The 21,577-nt window shown below is 37.8% G+C and overlaps 1 protein-coding gene across 1 annotated transcript in view; it reads left to right on the top strand.

The window, feature by feature from the left end:
- LOC124272862 (interferon-induced protein 44-like) overlaps positions 1–17,562 on the top strand; it is a 44,254-nt gene extending 26,692 nt beyond the window's left edge. Inside the window, exons 6-7 of the mRNA XM_046708086.1 lie at positions 2,021–2,173; positions 16,659–17,562. Coding sequence (XP_046564042.1) covers positions 2,021–2,173; positions 16,659–16,847 — 342 coding nt within the window. The 3' untranslated portion in view covers positions 16,848–17,562. The remainder of the gene's footprint in view (positions 1–2,020; positions 2,174–16,658) is intronic.
- Positions 17,563–21,577: the final 4,015 nt, after the last annotated feature.

The raw sequence follows: 21,577 nt of genomic DNA, 5'->3' as shown, positions 1-21,577 counted from the left end.
ACAATGTAGTTGTATTATTCGCATTTATTACCCATACGGGTGAGGAAATCCCGTGTAATATCTTTTTGATATTTGCACATGTGCAATTTAGTGATTCTCGACGTTGATTGGTTGATCGTATATTTGTACATTTTCATTGGATCCCGGAACTACTTTCACACACAACGTTCATTCATAAAGTTTCATCGATTCATTGATAAATTGACAAATATGTAATGTAATCACACATTCCGAGATTTAAAAAAAGAAAACATTAAGGTGAAAGAATATGAAGATTCTTTTATTAGACGTTATTATTTTGGAATAAACCTGCGTTATAAATAGTAGTCTTTTTAAATTATATAATCTTTAAAAAAAACACCAAACAATCGTTTGCACTGTTTGTAAGCAAACATGGCCGCCGTTAGTCTAACCCCATCAAGGTCACTTACCTAGTTAAAGTTGACGGTGACCAAATAGGAAGAGTGATCAGAATTTTACAGCCCTTGAATTCTCAAAACCTGTTTGTTGTTGAAACTGAATTTGGGGAATAGAAACAGCAAGATACCGACTGAAGATGTTATCTGAAAGTGTAACAAGTAAGTCGAACACGGCGTCCATGCCATCGAACCAGAAAACAGCTCCTTTCTTACCGGAATCAGTGCTAAATGTTCTTCTTCAAGGTGACTTTTTATATCCATGCATTCCTAATCAATCTGAGAGGTTGGCCCCAGTAGCCGATGCAGAGATTGACACATTTCATCGACTCGGATTCCGACTAGAGTTATCCTTCTTGGAACTGCTGTACTCTACTAAGACGAGAGTGTAACACGCCTTCCACAGAACAAAATGTTGTTTAATCTTCAAACTTGTTGAGTTTCTTGACAGAAAACTTTTTCTAGATGTATTCGTTGGATGGTTGTCTTTTAGATTTCCCAACTTTTAACTGTTGACTTTCCCAAAAATTGACAGGTTTTTTGCCAGAGTGTGTTTCAACACTACACCGTCACCCGTCACTAAAAAACACGTAAGTCGTGAATGAACGATGTTCCGTCGCACTGACTTGATCGAATAAATGTTTAGCTCTTATTAAGTTCAATGATATATTTAAAAGATCATTTTACCATATTAACAAATGTCAATTAATTATTCCAGGCATAATAATGTTCTTGTATTTTAAAGCGATTTTATGATGTACTATTTCCATAGCGTAGTTATGTTATTACCGCTGGAGAAGTTAGGTTTAATACGCGCATGAATACGAATCAGCTGTTTAAGGTCACAAGTCCTGTCTCCGGGTGGTTTTTATTTCGTGGTTCTTCCTTTCAAATTACATTATGGGTAATAAATAGAATAACCAACGAGGTCCGAGGCTCGGCACTGTGAACATTATTTCAACTCTGGCAAATTTCCCGTAATCACTCGAACCTCGTTGGTTATTCTCTAAGTAATCCATTCACCCAGCATCTAACTAACCCGTTTGATATCCCAGCTATACGACGGAAGTCTTTAAATAATCTAATCTTGACAAGCAAATCAAGTGATTGACATCATGAGCATAGATCAAACGCAATTGGGATACGATGACATATGTCAACCATGTCAGCGAGCCGGACCACCCGATCCCGTTAGTCGCCTCCTACGACAAGCATGGGATACTGAAGAACAATTTTAACTGGCGTTTGAATATAGGCAGCAACTGTGAAGCCATTTCTAGAGTCCCACGTGAGTGATATTGCTGGACTATTACTTAAGTGGCGCATCAAACTATCCAGTCACTCACCTTGGTGTGACCTCGATCCATCGAGTTGCAGAGTATCATTTGCAATATCTTGATCCAAACTTTTCTCAAATCTATGTCAGTGAAATTCAGCTGTAATAGGTAACGTTCTCGCTATTATAGACGTGTAGTCTCTGCTGTGGTTCCTCTGCGTACTTATCAGCTTACGCAACATTGTCAAAATGAATCACTGTTTGTCAGGTTTACTGACATGGTTGATTGCATTGCCTTTCTTGACTATCCCTCCTTTTATTGCTCCAGAATGAAGAACACAGGATCTATACCTGGCCTCAAAAGAAGCCACTTAAGCTCCGATTGTGGGACACACGAGGATTTGAACAAGGAATGGACCAGCATATGGTGCCGGACATCCAACACATCATACGAGGACGTCCGCCTAGTTACATTGTAAGCGTGTAAAATAATCATACTACTGACAAACAAGGATAAGTTGGGCCGGCGCAGAGAACGCGTTTACAAGAAGAAGGTGGTGTACGGCACAAACCCATTTGGTGTGTGAAAGGTAGATGGAGGCTTGTGCACGTGCAGTACATGTCGATGCACACGCCTTGCTGATAAGACTCTCACCCATCGCACTACACTTGATCGCGGACAACCTGGGGCCCCTTCGCTCACAGGGTGCGGCACTCATACATGCTAATACGGGTGAATTGTCAGGTCGGTGCTCAACTTAGCCTTGTTTGCCAGTAACTGTTTGGTCGGCATTCTAGAAGTTGTCGAGTCAATGATAAAGCATGCGACTTTATGGATAACAACTTCGGTGTAAAAAATGAAACGTCGCCCTATAAACATAAACGCATGTTTTGTTATTGTAAAAACAGACACTTCCTGAGACTTCATTTCATATACACTAAACTGTGTTCCAGTGAATTTTACATAGGTTAGATATAGGGGTGGGTATTGCAGAGAATTTTCATATGGAGATATATTGCGATGCGAAAGTATATATTACGATATGTATTGCAATATATTGCAAGATGTTTTAACAAAAAACTACTTATAATCGAGTTAATGTTATTTCTAAAGCCAAAACACAACAAAATTACTATGCTTGATTAAGCTTTAATAAAACGTCACAATTTAATTCTGGACTCACAAAAGTCCAGAAACTCTCTACACTGTGGGCACTTTCTGACAAGGGATTTGACCAAATTAAACATGCAGTGGTTATGAATATATGCCAAGGATGAAAAAATGAAAAAAAATTCTTTCGAAAACTTTAAATTTAAACTCGCTCGCCCATGGGCAGGCCATGGGCGAACAGTGGCCCATGGGCCGGCCCATGGGCGAGAATGTTTAATTTCGATCAGAATTCATGTTTTGGAGGTTGTAAATGAATGAGTGTATGTTTGTAAGCATCATGAAACAAATTTCAACTCATTTTGACTTAATTCGACTAATTTAGAGCGATATTAAAAATCTCGCCCATGGGCGAAAAACATTTTGGCCCATGGGCGAGAATATTGACTTTTACTCAAAATATATGTTTTCCATGTTTTGGAGGTTGTAAATGAATGAGTGTATGTTTATAAGTACCATGAAACAAAATTCAACTCATATTGACTTAATTCGACTAACTTAAAACGATATTAAAAATCTCGCCCATGGGCGAAAAATAGGTTGGCCCATGGGCGAGAATATTTACTTTTACTCAAAATACATGTTTTCCCATGTTTTGAGGTTGTAAATGAATGAGTGTATGTTTATAAGCATCATGACACAAATTTCAACTCATTTTAACTTAATTTGACTAACTTAGAGCGATATTAAAAATCTCGCCCATGGGCGAAACACATTTTGGCCCATGGGCGAGAATATTGGCTTTTAACCAAATACATGATTTTCCATGTTTTGGAGGTTGTAAATGAATGAGTGTATGTTTATAAGTACCTTGAAACAAAATTCAACTCATATTGACTTAATTCGACTAACTTAGATGGATGCTAAAAATCTCGCCCATGGGCGGAACACATTTTGGCCCATGGGCGAGAATATTGACTTTACTCAAATACATGATTTTCCATGTTTTGGAGGTTGTAAATGAATGAGTGTATGTTTATAAGTATCATGAAACAAAATTCAACTCACATTGACTTAATTCGACTAACATAGAGCGATATTAAAAATCTCGCCCATGGGCGAAAAATAGGTTGGCCCATGGGCGAGAATATTGACTTTACTCAAAATACATGATTTTCCATGTTTTGGAGGTTGTAAATGAATGAGTGTATGTTTATAAGTATCATGAAACAAAATTCAACTCACATTGACTTAATTCGACTAACTTAGAACGATATTAAAAATCTCGCCCATGGGCGAAACACATTTTGGCCCATGGGCGAGAATATTGACTTTTACTCAAAATACATGTTTTCCATGTTTTGGAGGTTGTAAATGAATGAGTGTATGTTTATAAGTATCATGAAACAAAATTCAACTCATATTGACTTAATTCGACTAACTTAGAACGATATTAAAAATCTCGCCCATGGGCGAAAAATAGGTTGGCCCATGGGCGAGAATATTGACTTTTACTCAAAATACATGATTTTCCATGTTTTGGAGGTTGTAAATGAATGAGTGTATGTTTATAAGTATCATGAAACAAAATTCAACTCATTTTGACTTAATTCGACTAACTTAGAACGATATTAAAAAATCTCGCCCATGGGCGAAAAATAGGTTTGGCCCATGGGCGAGAATATTGACTTTTACTCAAAATACATGATTTTCCATGTTTTGGAGGTTGTAAATGAATGAGTGTATGTTTATAAGTATCATGAAACAAAATTCAACTCATATTGACTTAATTCGACTAACTTAGAACGATATTAAAAATCTCGCCCATGGGCGAAAAATAGGATTGGCCCATGGGCGAGAATATTGACTTTTACTCAAAATACATGTTTTCCATGTTTTGAAGGTTGTAAATGAATGAGTGTATGTTTATAAGCATCATGACACAAATTTCAACTCATTTTGACTTAATTTGACTAACTTAGAGCGATATTAAAAAATCTCGCCCATGGGCGAAACACATTTTGGCCCATGGGCGAGAATATTGACTTTTACTCAAAATACATGATTTTCCATGTTTTGGAGGTTGTAAATGAATGAGTGTATGTTTATAAGTACCATGAAACAAAATTCAACTCATTTTGACTTAATTCGACTAACTTAGAACGATATTAAAAAATCTCGCCCATGGGCGAAACACATTTTGGCCCATGGGCGAGAATATTGACTTTTACTCAAAATACATGATTTTCCATGTTTTGGAGGTTGTAAATGAATGAGTGTATGTTTATAAGTATCATGAAACAAAATTCAACTCATTTTGACTTAATTCGACTAACTTAGAGCGATATTAAAAATCTCGCCCATGGGCGAAAAATATTTTGGCCCATGGGCGAGAATATTGACTTTTACTCAAAATACATGATTTTCCATGTTTTGGAGGTTGTAAATGAATGAGTGTATGTTTATAAGTACCATGAAACAAAATTCAACTCATATTGACTTAATTCGACTAACTTAGAACGATATTAAAAATCTCGCCCATGGGCGGAAACACATTTTGGCCCATGGGCGAGAATATTGACTTTTACTCAAATACATGATTTTCCATGTTTTGGAGGTTGTAAATGAATGAGTGTATGTTTATAAGTATCATGAAACAAAATTCAACTCATTTTGACTTAATTCGACTAACTTAGAGCGATATTAAAAATCTCGCCCATGGGCGAAAAATAGGTTGGCCCATGGGCGAGAATATTGACTTTTACTCAAAATACATGATTTTCCATGTTTTGGAGGTTGTAAATGAATGAGTGTATGTTTATAAGTATCATGAAACAAAATTCAACTCATTTTTGACTTAATTCGACTAACTTAGAACGATATTAAAAATCTCGCCCATGGGCGAAACATAGGTTTGGCCCATGGGCGAGAATATTGACTTTTACTCAAAATACATGTTTTTCCATGTTTTGGAGGTTGTAAATGAATGAGTGTATGTTTATAAGTATCATGAAACAAAATTCAACTCATTTTGACTTAATTTGACTAACTTAGAGCGATATTAAAAATCTCGCCCATGGGCGAAACATATTTTGGCCCATGGGCGAGAATATTGACTTTTACTCAAAATACATGATTTTCCATGTTTTGGAGGTTGTAAATGAATGAGTGTATGTTTATAAGTATCATGAAACAAAATTCAACTCATTTTGACTTAATTCGACTAACTTAGAGCGATATTAAAAAATCGCCCATGGGCGAAAAATAGGTTTGGCCCATGGGCGAGAATATTGACTTTTACTCAAAATACATGATTTTCCATGTTTTGGAGGTTGTAAATGAATGAGTGTATGTTTATAAGTATCATGAAACAAAATTCAACTCACATTGACTTAATTCGACTAACTTAGAACGATATTAAAAATCTCGCCCATGGGCGAAAAAAACACATTTTGGCCCATGGGCGAGAATATTGACTTTTACTCAAAATACGTGATTTTCCATGTTTTGGAGGTTGTAAATGAATGAGTGTATGTTTATAAGTACCTTGAAACAAATTTCAACTCATTTTGACTCCATTTGACTAACTTAGAGCGATGTTAAAAATCTCGCCCATGGGCGAAACACATTTTGGCCCATGGGCGAGAATATTGGCTTTACTAAAATACATGATTTTCCATGTTTTGGAGGTTGTAAATGAATGAGTGTATGTTTATAAGTACCATGAAACAAAATTCAACTCATATTGACTTAGTTCGACTAACTTAGATGGATGTTAAAAATCTCGCCCATGGGCGAAAAATAGGTTGGCCCATGGGCGAGAATATTTACTTTTATTCAAAGTATATGTTTTCCATGTTTTGGAGGTTGTAAATGAATGAGTGTATGTTTATAAGTATCATGAAACAAAGTCAACTCATATTGACTTAATTTGACTAACTTAGAGCGATATTAAAAATCTCGCCCATGGGCGAAAAGAGGGTTGGCCCATGGGCGAGAATGTATAATTTCGATCAGAAGTCATGTTTGGGAGGTTGTAAATGAATGAGTGTATGTTTATAAGCATCATGACACAAATTTCAACTCATTTTGACTTAATTTGACTAACTTAGAGACATTAAAAATCTGGATTATTTACGGTAACATGGATTAGCTAATAGCGAATTGCCGGGAGACCCACTTTCACACGATCACTCAACCATACCCATTGCCGGTTGAGCCAAACCATTTTCAACTCTTGTTCTCTTAAAAGTGGCTTTCCCGGACTATAGCTATCAGCACACCCCAATCCGACCATCTGTCATTAATTACCTGTCATGAGCTATCAGTTGTATTGAAAGCTCTCGCCTATTGTTTCATTACTTAATTGTTTCACGGATTGGTATGTAGTCACTCCAAATTCACCCATATGTGCGTGACTGTCCTCTCCGACGTCCGCGCCCACCTCTCAACCTAGCAATCTCGATCCACTTTCTGCTCACTATCAAGCCATCTACAACTTCACCTCTCTCTCCAACCACCTGTCTTCTCAGAGGTCCGCGCGCCTCTATATTCCTTCATTTTTTCACATCAACTCTACCTCCCAACAACTACTGTCTCCTCCGAGGTCCGCGCGCCTACAGCCACCACCGACCCCCGCCGCCTCTCAAGTACCATCCATAACAAACTCCACGGTCAAGGCCGCCCATAGCCCCTCAATTACTACACTCGCTCAGCCTGCCTTGCCCCCCTCAATGCTCCCATACCACCCCTTCACCCCACCCACCCTAGAAGGACTTACAAGGTCCTTTCATACGTTGGCGACTGTGCACAAATTTAGCCATCACTTAAAAACACAAGTATCCTACTATTATAAACCTGGTGTATCTAAATTTACTTCAAATGTTTTTAGACATACGTACCCTCTCAAGAAGACAAAACTGTGAAACCCGTAAAGGTCCGGGTCAGAATTGGCCTTCAGTAACCCATGCTTATCGTAAAAAGGTGACTACCGGGATCGGGTGGTCAGGCTCGCTGGCTTGATTGACACATGTCATCGGTTCCCGATTGCGCCGAACCCGTGAAGATCCGGGTTAGAATTGATCTTCAGTAACCCATGCTTATCGTAAGAGGCGACTAACGGGATCGGGTGGTCAGGCTCGCTGGCTTGGTTGACACATGTCATCGGTTCCCAATTGCGCTGATCGATGTTCATGCTGTTGATCACTGGATTGTCTGGTCCAGGCTCGATTATTTACAGACCGCTGCCATATAGTTGGAATATTGCTGAGTGTGGCGTAAAACTAAACTGACTCATCCAACTGCTTAGATCGATGCTCAATTTGTTGATCACTGGATCGTCTGGTATAGACTCGATTATTTACAGACCGTCGCCATATAGCTGGAATATTGCTGAGTGCAGCCTAAAACTAAACTTACTCGCTCACTCACTCCAAACTGTGAAAATTAGGAACACCTCTAGCTACCAACAATGTCAACAAGAACATAATGGAGTCCCTGCATCAATACATCTTCAAGACTAAACGAATCGATAAATTATTCTAGACCAATATCTGTACGCAAATAATTAAATGTAACTGCAAGTTCAAGGTTCCTAAGCACGTACGTACAATGCACATTTACCCTACCTCATGTAATAATGTCCATCTCTGATTGATTCACGTGACCTTGAACAAATGGTGGACGGAAAAAAGTCATAGGAAAAAAAGTCATGAAAAAAAAGACATAGAAAAAATAACTATTATAAAACATCATGTCCTCCAGTTATTTACTTTGTTTATACTATTTCACTTTCAAGTTAATTATTCCTTTAGTGTGACGCTTTAAGCAATTGGATCTTATCAAAACAGGAGAGATGAACAGATTGTGGGATTAAAAGTCACAAGTCACCTGATTGTTTATTTAACTAGCTTTGAGCTTGACGATATCACAGCGATTAATGAACTCATGGGATTATCAGTTAATGCTCTTACTCAAATGGCTCCCTTCTAGCAGCTAATATAAGACTCGCTGGCCGTCAGACTGTGATCCAAACTCTTCATGGCATTGGCTGGAACATTCGGTTAAATATAATAAAAATATGCTGGGACAACTGACTGATGTAGTGCTGTTGCAGATCAAAGTGTTATGATGACAGTGCATTTTCTGATGTCATGTATTTTACTTGAATGATTACATTAATTTTATAAGTTAGGTTCAAATGTGGTAGTGCTGTTGATGATAATATTGTTATGACTTGTTAAAAAAATACATCATCAATACTGACCTTTTTGAGTTTATGACTTTTTCCTATGACTTTTTTCCTACCCAAATCTATTACTTTTTTCCCTATGACTTTTTCTACAACCGAACAAATTACAATGTATGCCGGGTGCACGGTTGTGCACTGCTTGGGTGGTGTTGTACAAATCATTAGGCAGAATAAATCATTTATATCCCGCCCCATTGAAAAAACGGTATCTTCCCATAAGACAGACAAAATAGTTTATTTATGTGTCACGTGAATGTACATAAGATAGACCTCCCAAAAGACAGACCGCTTAAAACAGCACGTTTTATGGTTGGTTGCATAAGGCTTAATGAAGCTGTACCCTTGAAAATGTGCATCCACGGCAGTCAGTAAACCGTGAAGCAGTGGTTCAAATCGACTGGTCAATACCTTGTTAGTGAAATATATGACTGAATTTCAAGCTATATTTACATGAAGAGAGATTTAAGATATTTTTGCCTAAGGTTATGTATAAATATGGTTTTATAAAAATCTTTCTATGATGTATATTTTGACCCTCTAGATAACAGTGTTTCATAAGCCTGTTAAGGCTGGATGTATATAAAACATTATGCGTTTATGTTATATGTATTATATATCTTGTTTACATACATGGGGCACTTTGATAAACTATGTCTAGCTGTCTGTCTGTCTTTAAACATTCGTTAAGATAAATTCTGTTTACTATTGTGATGCGGTGTATTCGAGGATTTTTGCGTCCCGTTTTATCCACCTAGCCGAAGGTGTCAGTGACAGTTTGCTACTACTTATGATAGGAATTAATTTGACGTTTTTGTTTATCCAGTTCTTGTGTATTCTGTTATATTTTATATGTACCGGTGAGGTATTAATAAAAGCAATGTTTTGCTTGTTTACCAAACCAGATTCTCTGATAATATAAATATGTTTTAAAACCATATGTTCAAAACTGAAATACAATATGAACATGCACACAATAGCAAAATTGAAAAGCACATCTTGCCAAACAAGGTTTTCAAGAGCATATACGCATAAATGTGCACGTCTTGAGAAAGGTCAAAGTTCCTATTCCTGTCTCAGTAAACAGGGTTGTTCAATCACACATATATACACACCAATTTTGCATGACAAATAAGTTGATGCACAAAGAGAATTTAACACCATTTCGACACCTTATAATACAATCAATTCGAGATTTCCTTAGAATGTACGATATTTGGCTGCGCGATAAGCGCAGTCAGTCTTTAAAAACACCCTCACGAGCACCTGTACATCTCACACCTAGCCCAGAGTGATCAATGGATTGTATATATTTGGAAAGCAAAATACACTTGAAAGTCGTGGCTGTATAACTCCAATACACAAGACCAACGGATGGGACACAACGACTTTTTCGACGCAAATTGCCGCAGGCGCTTTGCGGAAATTACGTAACTGAACGCGGAGATACACTAAACGTCATCGTTCCGCTCCGTGACCTCGTCTTTGCGAGCCACACTGAAATACTCAACTAAGGTGAAACTCAGAATGATGAAATTGGAAATGAGGAAGAAACCAGCTAAATCAACATGTGGATGACAACACAATAGCGAAAATCTCTCTTGAATTCTTATGACAATGCAATATCTGTTGAGACCATGATAATTTGAACAACGGAGAAAGTTATATGGATATACAACTTCTTTATTATATTGTAAGCGGCGTTTCGGCGCTGTACCCCTAACAGGCAGCAGGGGTTACCTGGGATACGAGGACACACATGAATGAGCGTGCAGGGCAGGTTGTTCCGTTTGTAATATGGTCCAGGATATTTTGGCTGCCCATAAAATTGACGCTGTGACTTCATTCATTCATTTATGTCAATATACATATTATCATCATCATCAATCTCATCAACAGTATTATGAAATACAACCATTAGGCAATATTAGCACTACCACCATGATACAAACATACATTATTATAAAATATCACATTATACACAATATCACAAGCATACATCATTATTCATAGTCCCACAAGGTGAGACACACCGTAAAGCAAGTGGAGTCTCGACATCATCTTGCAGCAGTCTACCCTAGCCGTTCTTCAAGCTGGCGATATTTGTTTTCTTAGGTCTCACACAACCACGACCCTGCAACTACATCAATGTTATTTCTGTGTAGTTCTGTTATGACCTTATCAGATTGATATGTCAACGAGATAAGTGATGTGTTCAGTTTAAACATAACACCAATCATTAATTTAATGACTCACTCGTGTTAGTGTCAGTTCAGGTGAACTCTGTTCACGGGCTCAGCGCAGTGGTAAGGTGAACCGTAATCCCATAAAACCAGTGAGGCATGAAGTCCCACATAGCCTAATGAGCGGTATCTGCCTAACTGGATAATTTTAGGCCTAAAAAGTGTATCACCTGTTGTTTCAAGAGAGATTAGCATGGTTCAGTGACCTGAAACCTTTAAAATATCTGCTGGCAAACTGGGGACACCCCGTTTCGGCGTAGCTGCTAAAACCGTTATCAAGCAACTGATGTCTACTGGGTAGACCCGTAAGTTAGACCAGAGACCATATAATAGATCTATTATATGGTCTCTGGATTAGACTGCTGGGTCGAGGTAAAATCCTTGGATGTTTGATGTTGTGACGACGGTGTTGTTTTAAAGGGAATAGGACACTAGCTTTCTACCAAATGTAAAATGTGTTAACTCAGCTCACCCTACATTTCGTGGTGAAAGATACCTTTGTGTAAATGGTTATAAGTTCATAGTGAAAAGAGGAAAAGGGAGAATGGATCTCGTGAAAATGCATGCAGAAAGACTGCATACAGATCAACACTCTCAACTGTCTTAACGACATAGTTTCTAAAATACCGAGAGACCACATCCACGGACCTGTGCATAACGAGGTCAAGGTAAATCTTTTCGGCTGTTGCAAAAATATTGACCATTTTTTCAAAAGGTAAAATCAAACTCAGTCTTGAATATATTGTGTATTCCTCATTGCCTAATGTAAAGACTACATATTAATACTATGGATAGTTCAATGTATAGTTTAAACATGTTTTCTTCAAGTAATCATGACGGGATTGGCAAACAAACATAAACATGCATGTCAATGCCGCTCCATAACAATAATACAATTACATAGATAGTGATGTACACTGTCTGCAAAACATAATGTGTGCAAATCATAATGGCAATCCACAAGGGCAATATTAAAAATATTGCATGCAACTTACTCTCTGGTGTCCTCCGATCAGTTAGACGTCCCAGACACGTCAAATCAACATAAGTTATGGTTGGTTGCACGCAGGTACACTGCACTGTTACCTTTAACAAAGTTATGTGCTTAAGAATATATTAAGCCATATAATTAATAGGGCTGTAATGATGCATCAAACTATCGATGAATTGCAATTATTCCGAAAGCAATTAATCGATGGTAGAAATGAAAAATTATCGATCCATCAATAGAATGTGTGACTATCGATAGCTTAGTGATGGTTATTTATTCTTATTAAATATTTGTGTTGTTTTGATTTTTTTTATTGTTAAGGTGCAAACCTGCAGCTTCATTGAGTTTATGTTTTAACTGTTTACTCCATCTTGGTTTCAAGTTTCTTGTCAGTTATTCATAGGGGGAGCAGAGGAAGCCCAACAGCCATTCGTATCCACCATTGTACCGCTGGGAGTAACTCAATTAGTTACATGGGAAATCTATAATCCTGTTTTGATCAAAGTGAACATTATGAACACAAACTGTGAGAAGCCGAAGTCAATTAATATTAGTATTCTGATCAAAGTATTTCTGCACAAAAAGTAACAAACTCATAATTAGTGTTAAAATATACCACTAACCACTAATATGAAAACATCTCGTTAGTCTATGGGACGGGTCTATTACGCCACTGGGTAAAACTAGGTTTGTAATCACAGTCACGCCTGATTGATCCAAAGTTGTCTGATAATTGGCGTGTCTGACAAATGGGATGTCTAACTTATGAGAGCAAAAGCATACATGGAATTTGAGACCCCCTTCTTCATCTCGGTTAAATGTGTGTTTAGCAATAATAAATCCTAAATAAAAAAAACCCAACTTGCTTATATATACAGGATGTACAGGAGGACTGCAACAGTCACAATGGATTGACATGAGAGTGACGATGAGAGCTATCGGGATAGGTTTGTATGTTGAGGTACACTATCTTCTTATAAGTTTTCATTACTATCAATGCATCCCACTAATATATGATAACATTCATGATAACAGCACTCCGTGTCCAGCTCGTTAAACGACACAATAAAAATACAATTAATATAATAGACTCACTCCCTTAAACCTCGGGCGAAGAATAGCCGTGACGGGCAGACAGGAATTACAAAATAATTGATCACAAAATATTAAAACGAAACGTGCGAACCTGGGTAGGTACACCTCGCAAGTGTGGGGTTGCCCACGATAGAAGTTATTCAACAATGAATACTATGACGACATACCGAGTGTCACGTAGAATAAAAACACAGTTTTGATGCTTTTTTTTCCTTTGTGAGGAGGTTTGACAAGGCCCTTCGCTCCCGAGTGGTGACGTGTGACGTCCTGGGCAGGAAGTGACAGTGTATTGACTTCTCTCCTTAATTACCCAGTTGGGGCTCCCTAATTGACCTTTATTTGTTCTGAAGCAGCATGGACTATTTATTTTATTTGGAAGTGGTTATTGGCAAATGTCAATAGGATTGACAAGACATATTTCAATGCAGTTACATTTTAAGCTCTCACAATACTGTTTATGTTCCAAAAATTACAAATTAACAGTAATATTTCATATTCAACAATTTCTTAATTTTGACTGTTCTGACGTGTATGTTTTGATATTATCTGTTCGTACACGCATACCATTGACGAGCCACATTTCATGGCATTACTTCTAATGTTTTAAGTGCCTAGTGACTACATATGATGAGGTAGGTGAGAGCTAAAGTAATAATTAATATGTTTATAATAAGGGATAAACCACCATACCCCAAAAACATGGAAAACATATATTTTGAGTAAAAGTAATTATTCTCGCCAATGGGCCAACCTATTTTTCGCCCATGGGCGAGATTTTTAATATCGTTCTAAGTTAGTCGAATTAAGTCAATATGAGTTGAATTTTGTTTCATGATACTTATAAACATACACTCATTCATTTACAACCTCCAAAACATGGAAAAACACATATTTTGAGTAAAAGTAAATATTCTCGCCCATGGGCCAACCTATTTTTCGCCCATGGGCGAGATTTTTTAATATCGTTCTAAGTTAGTCGAATTAAGTCAATATGAGTTGAATTTTGTTTCATGATACTTATAAACATACATTCATTCATTCATTTACAACTTCCAAAACATGGAAAATCATGTATTTTGAGTAAAAGTCAATATTCTCGCCCATGGGCCAAAATGTTTTCGCCCATGGGCGAGATTTTTTAATATCGCTCTAAATTAGTCGAATTAAGTCAAAATGAGTTGAAATTTGTGTCATGATGCTTACAAACATACACTCATTCATTTACAACCTCCAAAACATGGAAAAACACATATTTTGAGTAAAAGTAAATATTCTCGCCCATGGGCCAAACTATTTTTCGCCCATGGGCGAGATTTTTAATATCGTTCTAAGTTAGTCGAATTAAGTCAATATGAGTTGAATTTTGTTTCATGATACTTATAAACATACATTCATTCATTTTACAACTTCAAAACATGGAAAAACATATATTTTGAGTAAAAGTCAATATTCTCGCCCATGGGCCAAAATGTTTTTCGCCCATGGGCGAGATTTTTTAATATCGCTCTAAATTAGTCGAATTAAGTCAAAATGAGTTGAAATTTGTGTCATGATGCTTACAAACATACACTCATTCATTTACAACCTCCAAAACATGGAAAAACACATATTTTGAGTAAAAGTAAATATTCTCGCCCATGGGCCAACCTATTTTTCGCCCATGGGCGAGATTTTTTAATATCGTTCTAAGTTAGTCGAATTAAGTCAATATGAGTTGAATTTTGTTTCATGGTACTTATAAACATACACTCATTCATTTACAACCTCAAAACATGGAAAAACACATATTTTGAATAAAAGTCATTATTCTCGCCCATGGGCCAAACTGTTTTTCGCCCATGGGCGAGATTTTTTAATATCGCTCTAAGTTAGTCGAATTAAGTCAATATGAGTTGAATTTTGTTTCATGATACTTATAAACATACATTCATTCATTTACAACTTCAAAACATGGAAAAACATATATTTTGAGTAAAAGTCAATATTCTCGCCCATGGGCCAAAATGTTTTTCGCCCATGGGCGAGATTTTTAATATCGCTCTAAATTAGTCGAATTAAGTCAAAATGAGTTGAAATTTGTTTCATGATGCTTACAAACATACACTCATTCATTTTACAACCTCCAAAACATGGAAAAACACATATTTTGAGTAAAAGTAAATATTCTCGCCCATGGGCCAACCTATTTTCGCCCATGGGCGAGATTTTTAATATCGTTCTAAGTTAGTCGAATTAAGTCAATATGAGTTGAATTTTGTTTCATGATACTTATAAACATACACTCATTCATTTACAACCTCCAAAACATGGAAAAACACATATTTTGAATAAAAGTCATTATTCTCGCCCATGGGCCAAAATGTGTTTCGCCCATGGGCGAGATTTTTTAATATCGCTCTAAGTTAGTCGAATTAAGTCAATATGAGTTGAATTTTGTTTCATGATACTTATAAACATACATTCATTCATTTACAACTTCAAAACATGGAAAAACATATATTTTGAGTAAAGTCAATATTCTCGCCCATGGGCCAAAATATTTTTCGCCCATGGGCGAGATTTTTAATATCGCTCTAAATTAGTCGAATTAAGTCAAAATGAGTTGAAATTTGTGTCATGATGCTTACAAACATACACTCATTCATTTACAACCTCCAAAACATGGAAAAACACATATTTTGAGTAAAAGTCAATATTCTCGCCCATGGGCCAAAATGTTTTCGCCCATGGGCGAGATTTTTTAATATCGCTCTAAGTTAGTCGAATTAAGTCAATATGAGTTGAATTTTGTTTCATGATACTTATAAACATACACTCATTCATTTACAACTTCAAAACATGGAAAAACATATATTTTGAGTAAAAGTCAATATTCTCGCCCATGGGCCAAAATGTTTTCGCCCATGGGCGAGATTTTTTAATATCGCTCTAAATTAGTCGAATTAAGTCAAAATGAGTTGAAATTTGTTTCATGATGCTTACAAACATACACTCATTCATTTACAACCTCCAAAACATGAATTCTGATCGAAATTAAACATTCTCGCCCATGGGCCGGCCCATGGGCCACTGTTCGCCCATGGGCCTGCCCATGGGCGAGCGAGTTTAAATTTAAAGTTTTCGAAAGAATTTTTTTTCATTTTTTCATCCTTGGCATATATTCATAACAACTGCATGTTTAATTAGGTCAAATCCCTTGTCAGAAAGTGCCCACAGTGCGGAGAGTTTCTGGACTTTTGTGAGTCAGAATTAAATTGTGACGTGTTCTCTGACGTTCCACAGCACCCAGATACGGGACTTGGTGGAACAAACTGCAACGCACTCTTTGGGCTGCCTCGGTCTCACGTCTTCCCTGTGAAGAACTACGAGCAGGAGAGTGAACTGGACGACGATGTGGATCGACTCACTCTTCTCAGCCTCAGGCAGATGCTGAGGTTCACAGACGACTTTCTAGTCCAGCAGTTGCAGTAGAATATAGTTGACAGCACTACGTATCTGAATAATATATCATTTGGATAAAACCAGGTAATTCCTCATAGATTGAAATGGAGCCCCAGTTAGATGAGGCACTCAGAAATTAATACCATTGGCATTGGGATACTCGTGTTGAGGTGAATAAATGTAGACTTGCTTCAGATGATAACAGGCCCTGAACCTGAATAGAAATCTGGACGTGCTTCATTCCGGGCATTATTTCAGAAAGGACTGTAGTATGTAGTAGCTTGTAGCCAAGCTCAGAACATAACTTATGCTGGGATCCGTTTGTGGGTTAAAACGATATATATATACTGAAACACTATGAAAATACATGTTAGTAATATTTGGCAAAAATGGGCATAGATATCAAATAAAATATGTTCTTGGTATTTCTCTATGATAACACAACACTGTTGAATCTCAAGTGAATGTTTTTGTAGTTTGCCATTTATGGTTATGGAGTTGATAATGGATTATGCGTTGATATTGTGCGTTCGAATGTTTACGTTCCTTGTTCTGAGTCCATTATATCTTTAATACACTTTTACGCAAGAACATATACACTACGATCAAAGAGATGCCGTATTATTTACATATTGTCCCCTATATTTCTGTAAATGTATCATTTTGTTGGTGGAAAGTAAGCGCACCTTGAGAAAGAAATGTACAGAATTGTTTTGTTTTTTGAGTATTAAAATGTATCTGTGCATTTGACTCTCTGAATGAATTTTTGACAGAAGAATGAAAGTAAAGTAGTAAAGTAAAAGGTAAACTCTAAATGTAAAAGTAAATTTGACTCTGATGCACAAGGTGACATATACAGGCCACATCCCTCATCTAAGGAAGCAACCACACTAAACCCCGAGCAATCATAACACACTATGATTCCATGCCTGCAAAACACACCCACCCAAACACCCTCCACACACCAGTAGAAATACAGAAACGTGGTGAAGTAAATTTGTTTCAGCCAACGTTGTCATTGCATACCAAGTATCTCACACACACACACACACACACACACACACACACACACACACACACACACACACACACACACACACACACACACACACACACACACACACACACGCACACACACAGAGAGAGACACACACAGACACACACATCCTGATAGTTGACTAATGGCGAAATATATAGGTTCTCCTAAATTATATTTAATTCTGGAAACCCAAAGAGAAACTCTCCTCACTGTGGCCAGTTTCCGACAACAGAATTACGACAAAATCACAACAGTCTGTTATGATTGATATATGCAAAGGATGAAAAATGAAAAGCTGAAAAAATGTTTTCGAAAACTGAGCGAGTAGTTACGTTTGCTCAAAAGTCCTGAATGAAAGTATGTTTATAAGTATCATGATACAAATCGGCTAATTAAGAGCGTTATTAAAACATTTGGCCCATTGGCGAGAACATTTACAGTTTTTTAAATGTTTGCTTATGTTTTGTAATTCTGCAACATAAGACCACCACTCAACCCACCACACACGTCTCCTTCGCATCTTTACATGTGTGTATTACTGCTAGACCAGTGAACCGAGCGTATGGGTAACCCGTCCGTCCGCTAACCAGGACGTGTCCTCTATAAATAGAGACGACTGGGCTTTCCAGTGACGTAATATGTTCACATCACGAAACGCCAGTGTTAGTGCGGATCGATAGTGTAGCACAGCAAAGGTTTTCCTCACAAAACCGACTACTCACAAGGTAAGGGCTGTTTGAATCATGGTGAGTGAGTGAATTTAGTTTTACGCCATACTCAGCAATATTGCAGCTATATGGCGGCGATCTGTAAAATAATCGAGTCTGGACCAGACAATCCAGTGATCACATGGGATACGATGACATGTGTCAACCAAGTCAGCGAGCCTGACCACCTGATCCCGTTAGTCGCTTCTTACCAAAGCATGGGTTACTGAATATCAATTTTAATCCGGATGTTGCATTATAACCTAAATGAAAGCGGCTATATAGCAAGAACAAAGCTATTACAAGGTTGCCCTCTCGGTGAATATCTGGTTTGTACTTGGAGTGCATCAATCCACTGTCTATAAGTCTAATATATATCCAGTGCATTATCCAACCGGTTGTGCAACTCTCAGAGGAAATTGTATGATTCGATTGAATGTTGACTACAGAATGGCAAGTAAAGGCAATTCATTGTTTATAAATCATTATTCATGCCATTTCTGTGAAACAGAAAGTGCAGTATTTTGGAAAACGAACTATTAATAGAACGGACGTGTCTGTATAGACTGCACTTGCCGACACGCTAACGTAATTCAATGGTAAGGGACTAATTGACTTTGCACAATACTCTAAGGTAAAATTAATAGTTTAAATGATAATTTCTCACAAATGATAAGTAAACAGACTGGGGTCGTCTTCGAATAGGAATTACTATTCAGCCATGGGCTCAGCATTTACTACAGCCTTGGAGCAAGGCCGTTACTAGTTCATGAGTTTAATGTCCAGATTTAACATACGTGATTACTCACATGGTAACTAGACTGCGAAAAGATCGAATTGATATCTTTATATTCATGTGATGTCAGAAGCTGTCATCTTGCACATCGGACCTTTTCACGAGGTGTGTGGAGTATATAGGTAAAGGTAGCAGGTCCCTTTAATACTTTGTGTATTGTAGAAGTGCAGATCTGATCAGTTGAAATCATTAAGCAAAGGTATGGTAGCAATAAATGTTCAGAAAAAAAGCTGGATAAAACAAAATGGATGGATTACAAAAGGCCACTTAGCTGAGGAACTTCAAAACTTGACGTTTTCCTATTCGAAATAATACAAATAACACATCGACCGACCTCATCATGGAGAGGTAATACACGTTTACATTTTGCTGAATGAAACTTTTTGTTTGAGAGCTCATTCGATACTCAATTGTTATGGATTTCTTCCCTGCTGGAAGTAAAAAACCGGTATCTATAATAAATTTGTTTCGGCGTTTTGACATTACACAAACATGATTTATGTTTCACATGCATCTGAAAAACAGACACAATCGGCGTACAAACTCCGACAATGATTTCATCTCAGCTTGAGTCTCTCGTCTTCTGGAGCATAAGCGCTGGATGTAAAGCCGGGCAGATACTTTTAACAAACGGCGTCTATTCTCAACGAGGGACGTGGGCCACGTGAGCAGCAGATTGCTGTATAACTATAGTCCTGTAGTAGATCTGTGAATATGTTGGAACAAAAGCTCTTTACATATTTACAACAGATTTTCTGCTCCATCGATCACTTCAATATTCGGTTTGCGTCAAATCAGATGTATCTCTTTTCTGAGGATATTCGTGACTGGGTATACTTTTGCAAAGTCCGTTTAAGTCAGAAACGGACCGATGAGTGCAAATTTTATCATTGTACAAATTTTGCACAGAAATGATCATTGCATGAACATCATTTACTAATACTTAACAGCTTTCTTATGTTTCCGGCAAAAAATGTTGTGTAAGAAACTATCATCATTTAAAACAATAAAAGTTGTTTGTCTATGCGGCGGTAGGGTGAAACAGACAACAACTATCTCGTCGTGCAGGATACGTGCCTGATGAACAATGAGTTTGAATGCTAACGATGAAAAGGTTGATGATTAAAGTGTGCGTTTTTTTCCGATTCTTTCTGTAGCCGAGGCGAGCAGGTACATGCCATTCATAGAAATTCCGTTAAAACGAAAGCTTTGGGTAGCCAGCAAAGGGTACTGACAAATGTTCTGGAACACAAAACATTGTGAGTGTGATGCAAGAAGCAAAAGGCGGTTAGTAGTCAAATCTACACAAGAATTAAAACATTTGGACAACTTTCAAAGAACAACGTAAAACGGTCTATCAACAAGCTCTATTCTGAAAACACGGCCGTATAAGCTGCACGTTTTTAAAAAGCATTTGGCAGCAAGAACACAACCTCAGAGAGTATCAAAGTACACGCTCTGGCGACTCTTCCACTCGCGCAGGGTGTCATCATAAAAGAAAATTTCGAGGAGAATAAGTTGGTACTCTGTGAACGCCCTGATATCGTTCAGCGAGAAATAATTTTCTCAGGGTTATAAAGAAGCTGGCGAGGGAAGGGTTCGGGAGACAGTGTACTTCAGGGCGAGACCTGGGTCAATGCCTCGCTCACTGCCAGCGGTCAGTGGTCGTTACCCGATAATCGGTGATAAGGGGTTAGGCCGAAATCTGCCTCGCAGGAAAGGAGAGACTAATCATTCTCCCGTAACGGTTTGCTCCAGCAAGAACCTCCACGGGCTGCGACTTGAGGTATTCAGGGCAAAGTCCACAGATAGAACAATTTCTACCATTCAGGGTGAATGGTCTTGGTTTTTCCCTCGTTGAACTAGAATCATGTTGTTACCAATCCTTGAGAAGTCTTTTATCGTAATGGACAATGCCCACGCCACAGGACCCCGACAGTAAAGCCCGAACAGTCGTAAAGGTGATATGTGATATCATGGCTCTGCACCATTTCGATCCTTTGACCTTCAGGCAGCAGTACCTCGGCTACCAGGGATCAGCCGGGCGCAGGAGGTGAACCTTTCTGCAAAGTTGACGGTTACATAAAAAGTAGGTCGATATTCACCGACTTCCACCCTATGTGGCCGGCATTCAGATGATGAGTTATTGTCAAAGGAGATGCTGCCAGATCAGAACTTTGATTACGTGACGTGGGGTTTTGGGTTAAAGTCCACCGTC

The sequence above is a fragment of the Haliotis rubra genome, unplaced genomic scaffold (genome assembly GCF_003918875.1).
Source record: "Haliotis rubra isolate DU_JTF1 unplaced genomic scaffold, ASM391887v1 Scf174, whole genome shotgun sequence".
NCBI classification, from domain to species: Eukaryota; Metazoa; Mollusca; class Gastropoda; order Lepetellida; family Haliotidae; genus Haliotis; species Haliotis rubra.
The sequence above is the reverse complement of the archived record's forward strand: the minus strand, read 5'-3'. Positions and strand labels throughout refer to the sequence as shown.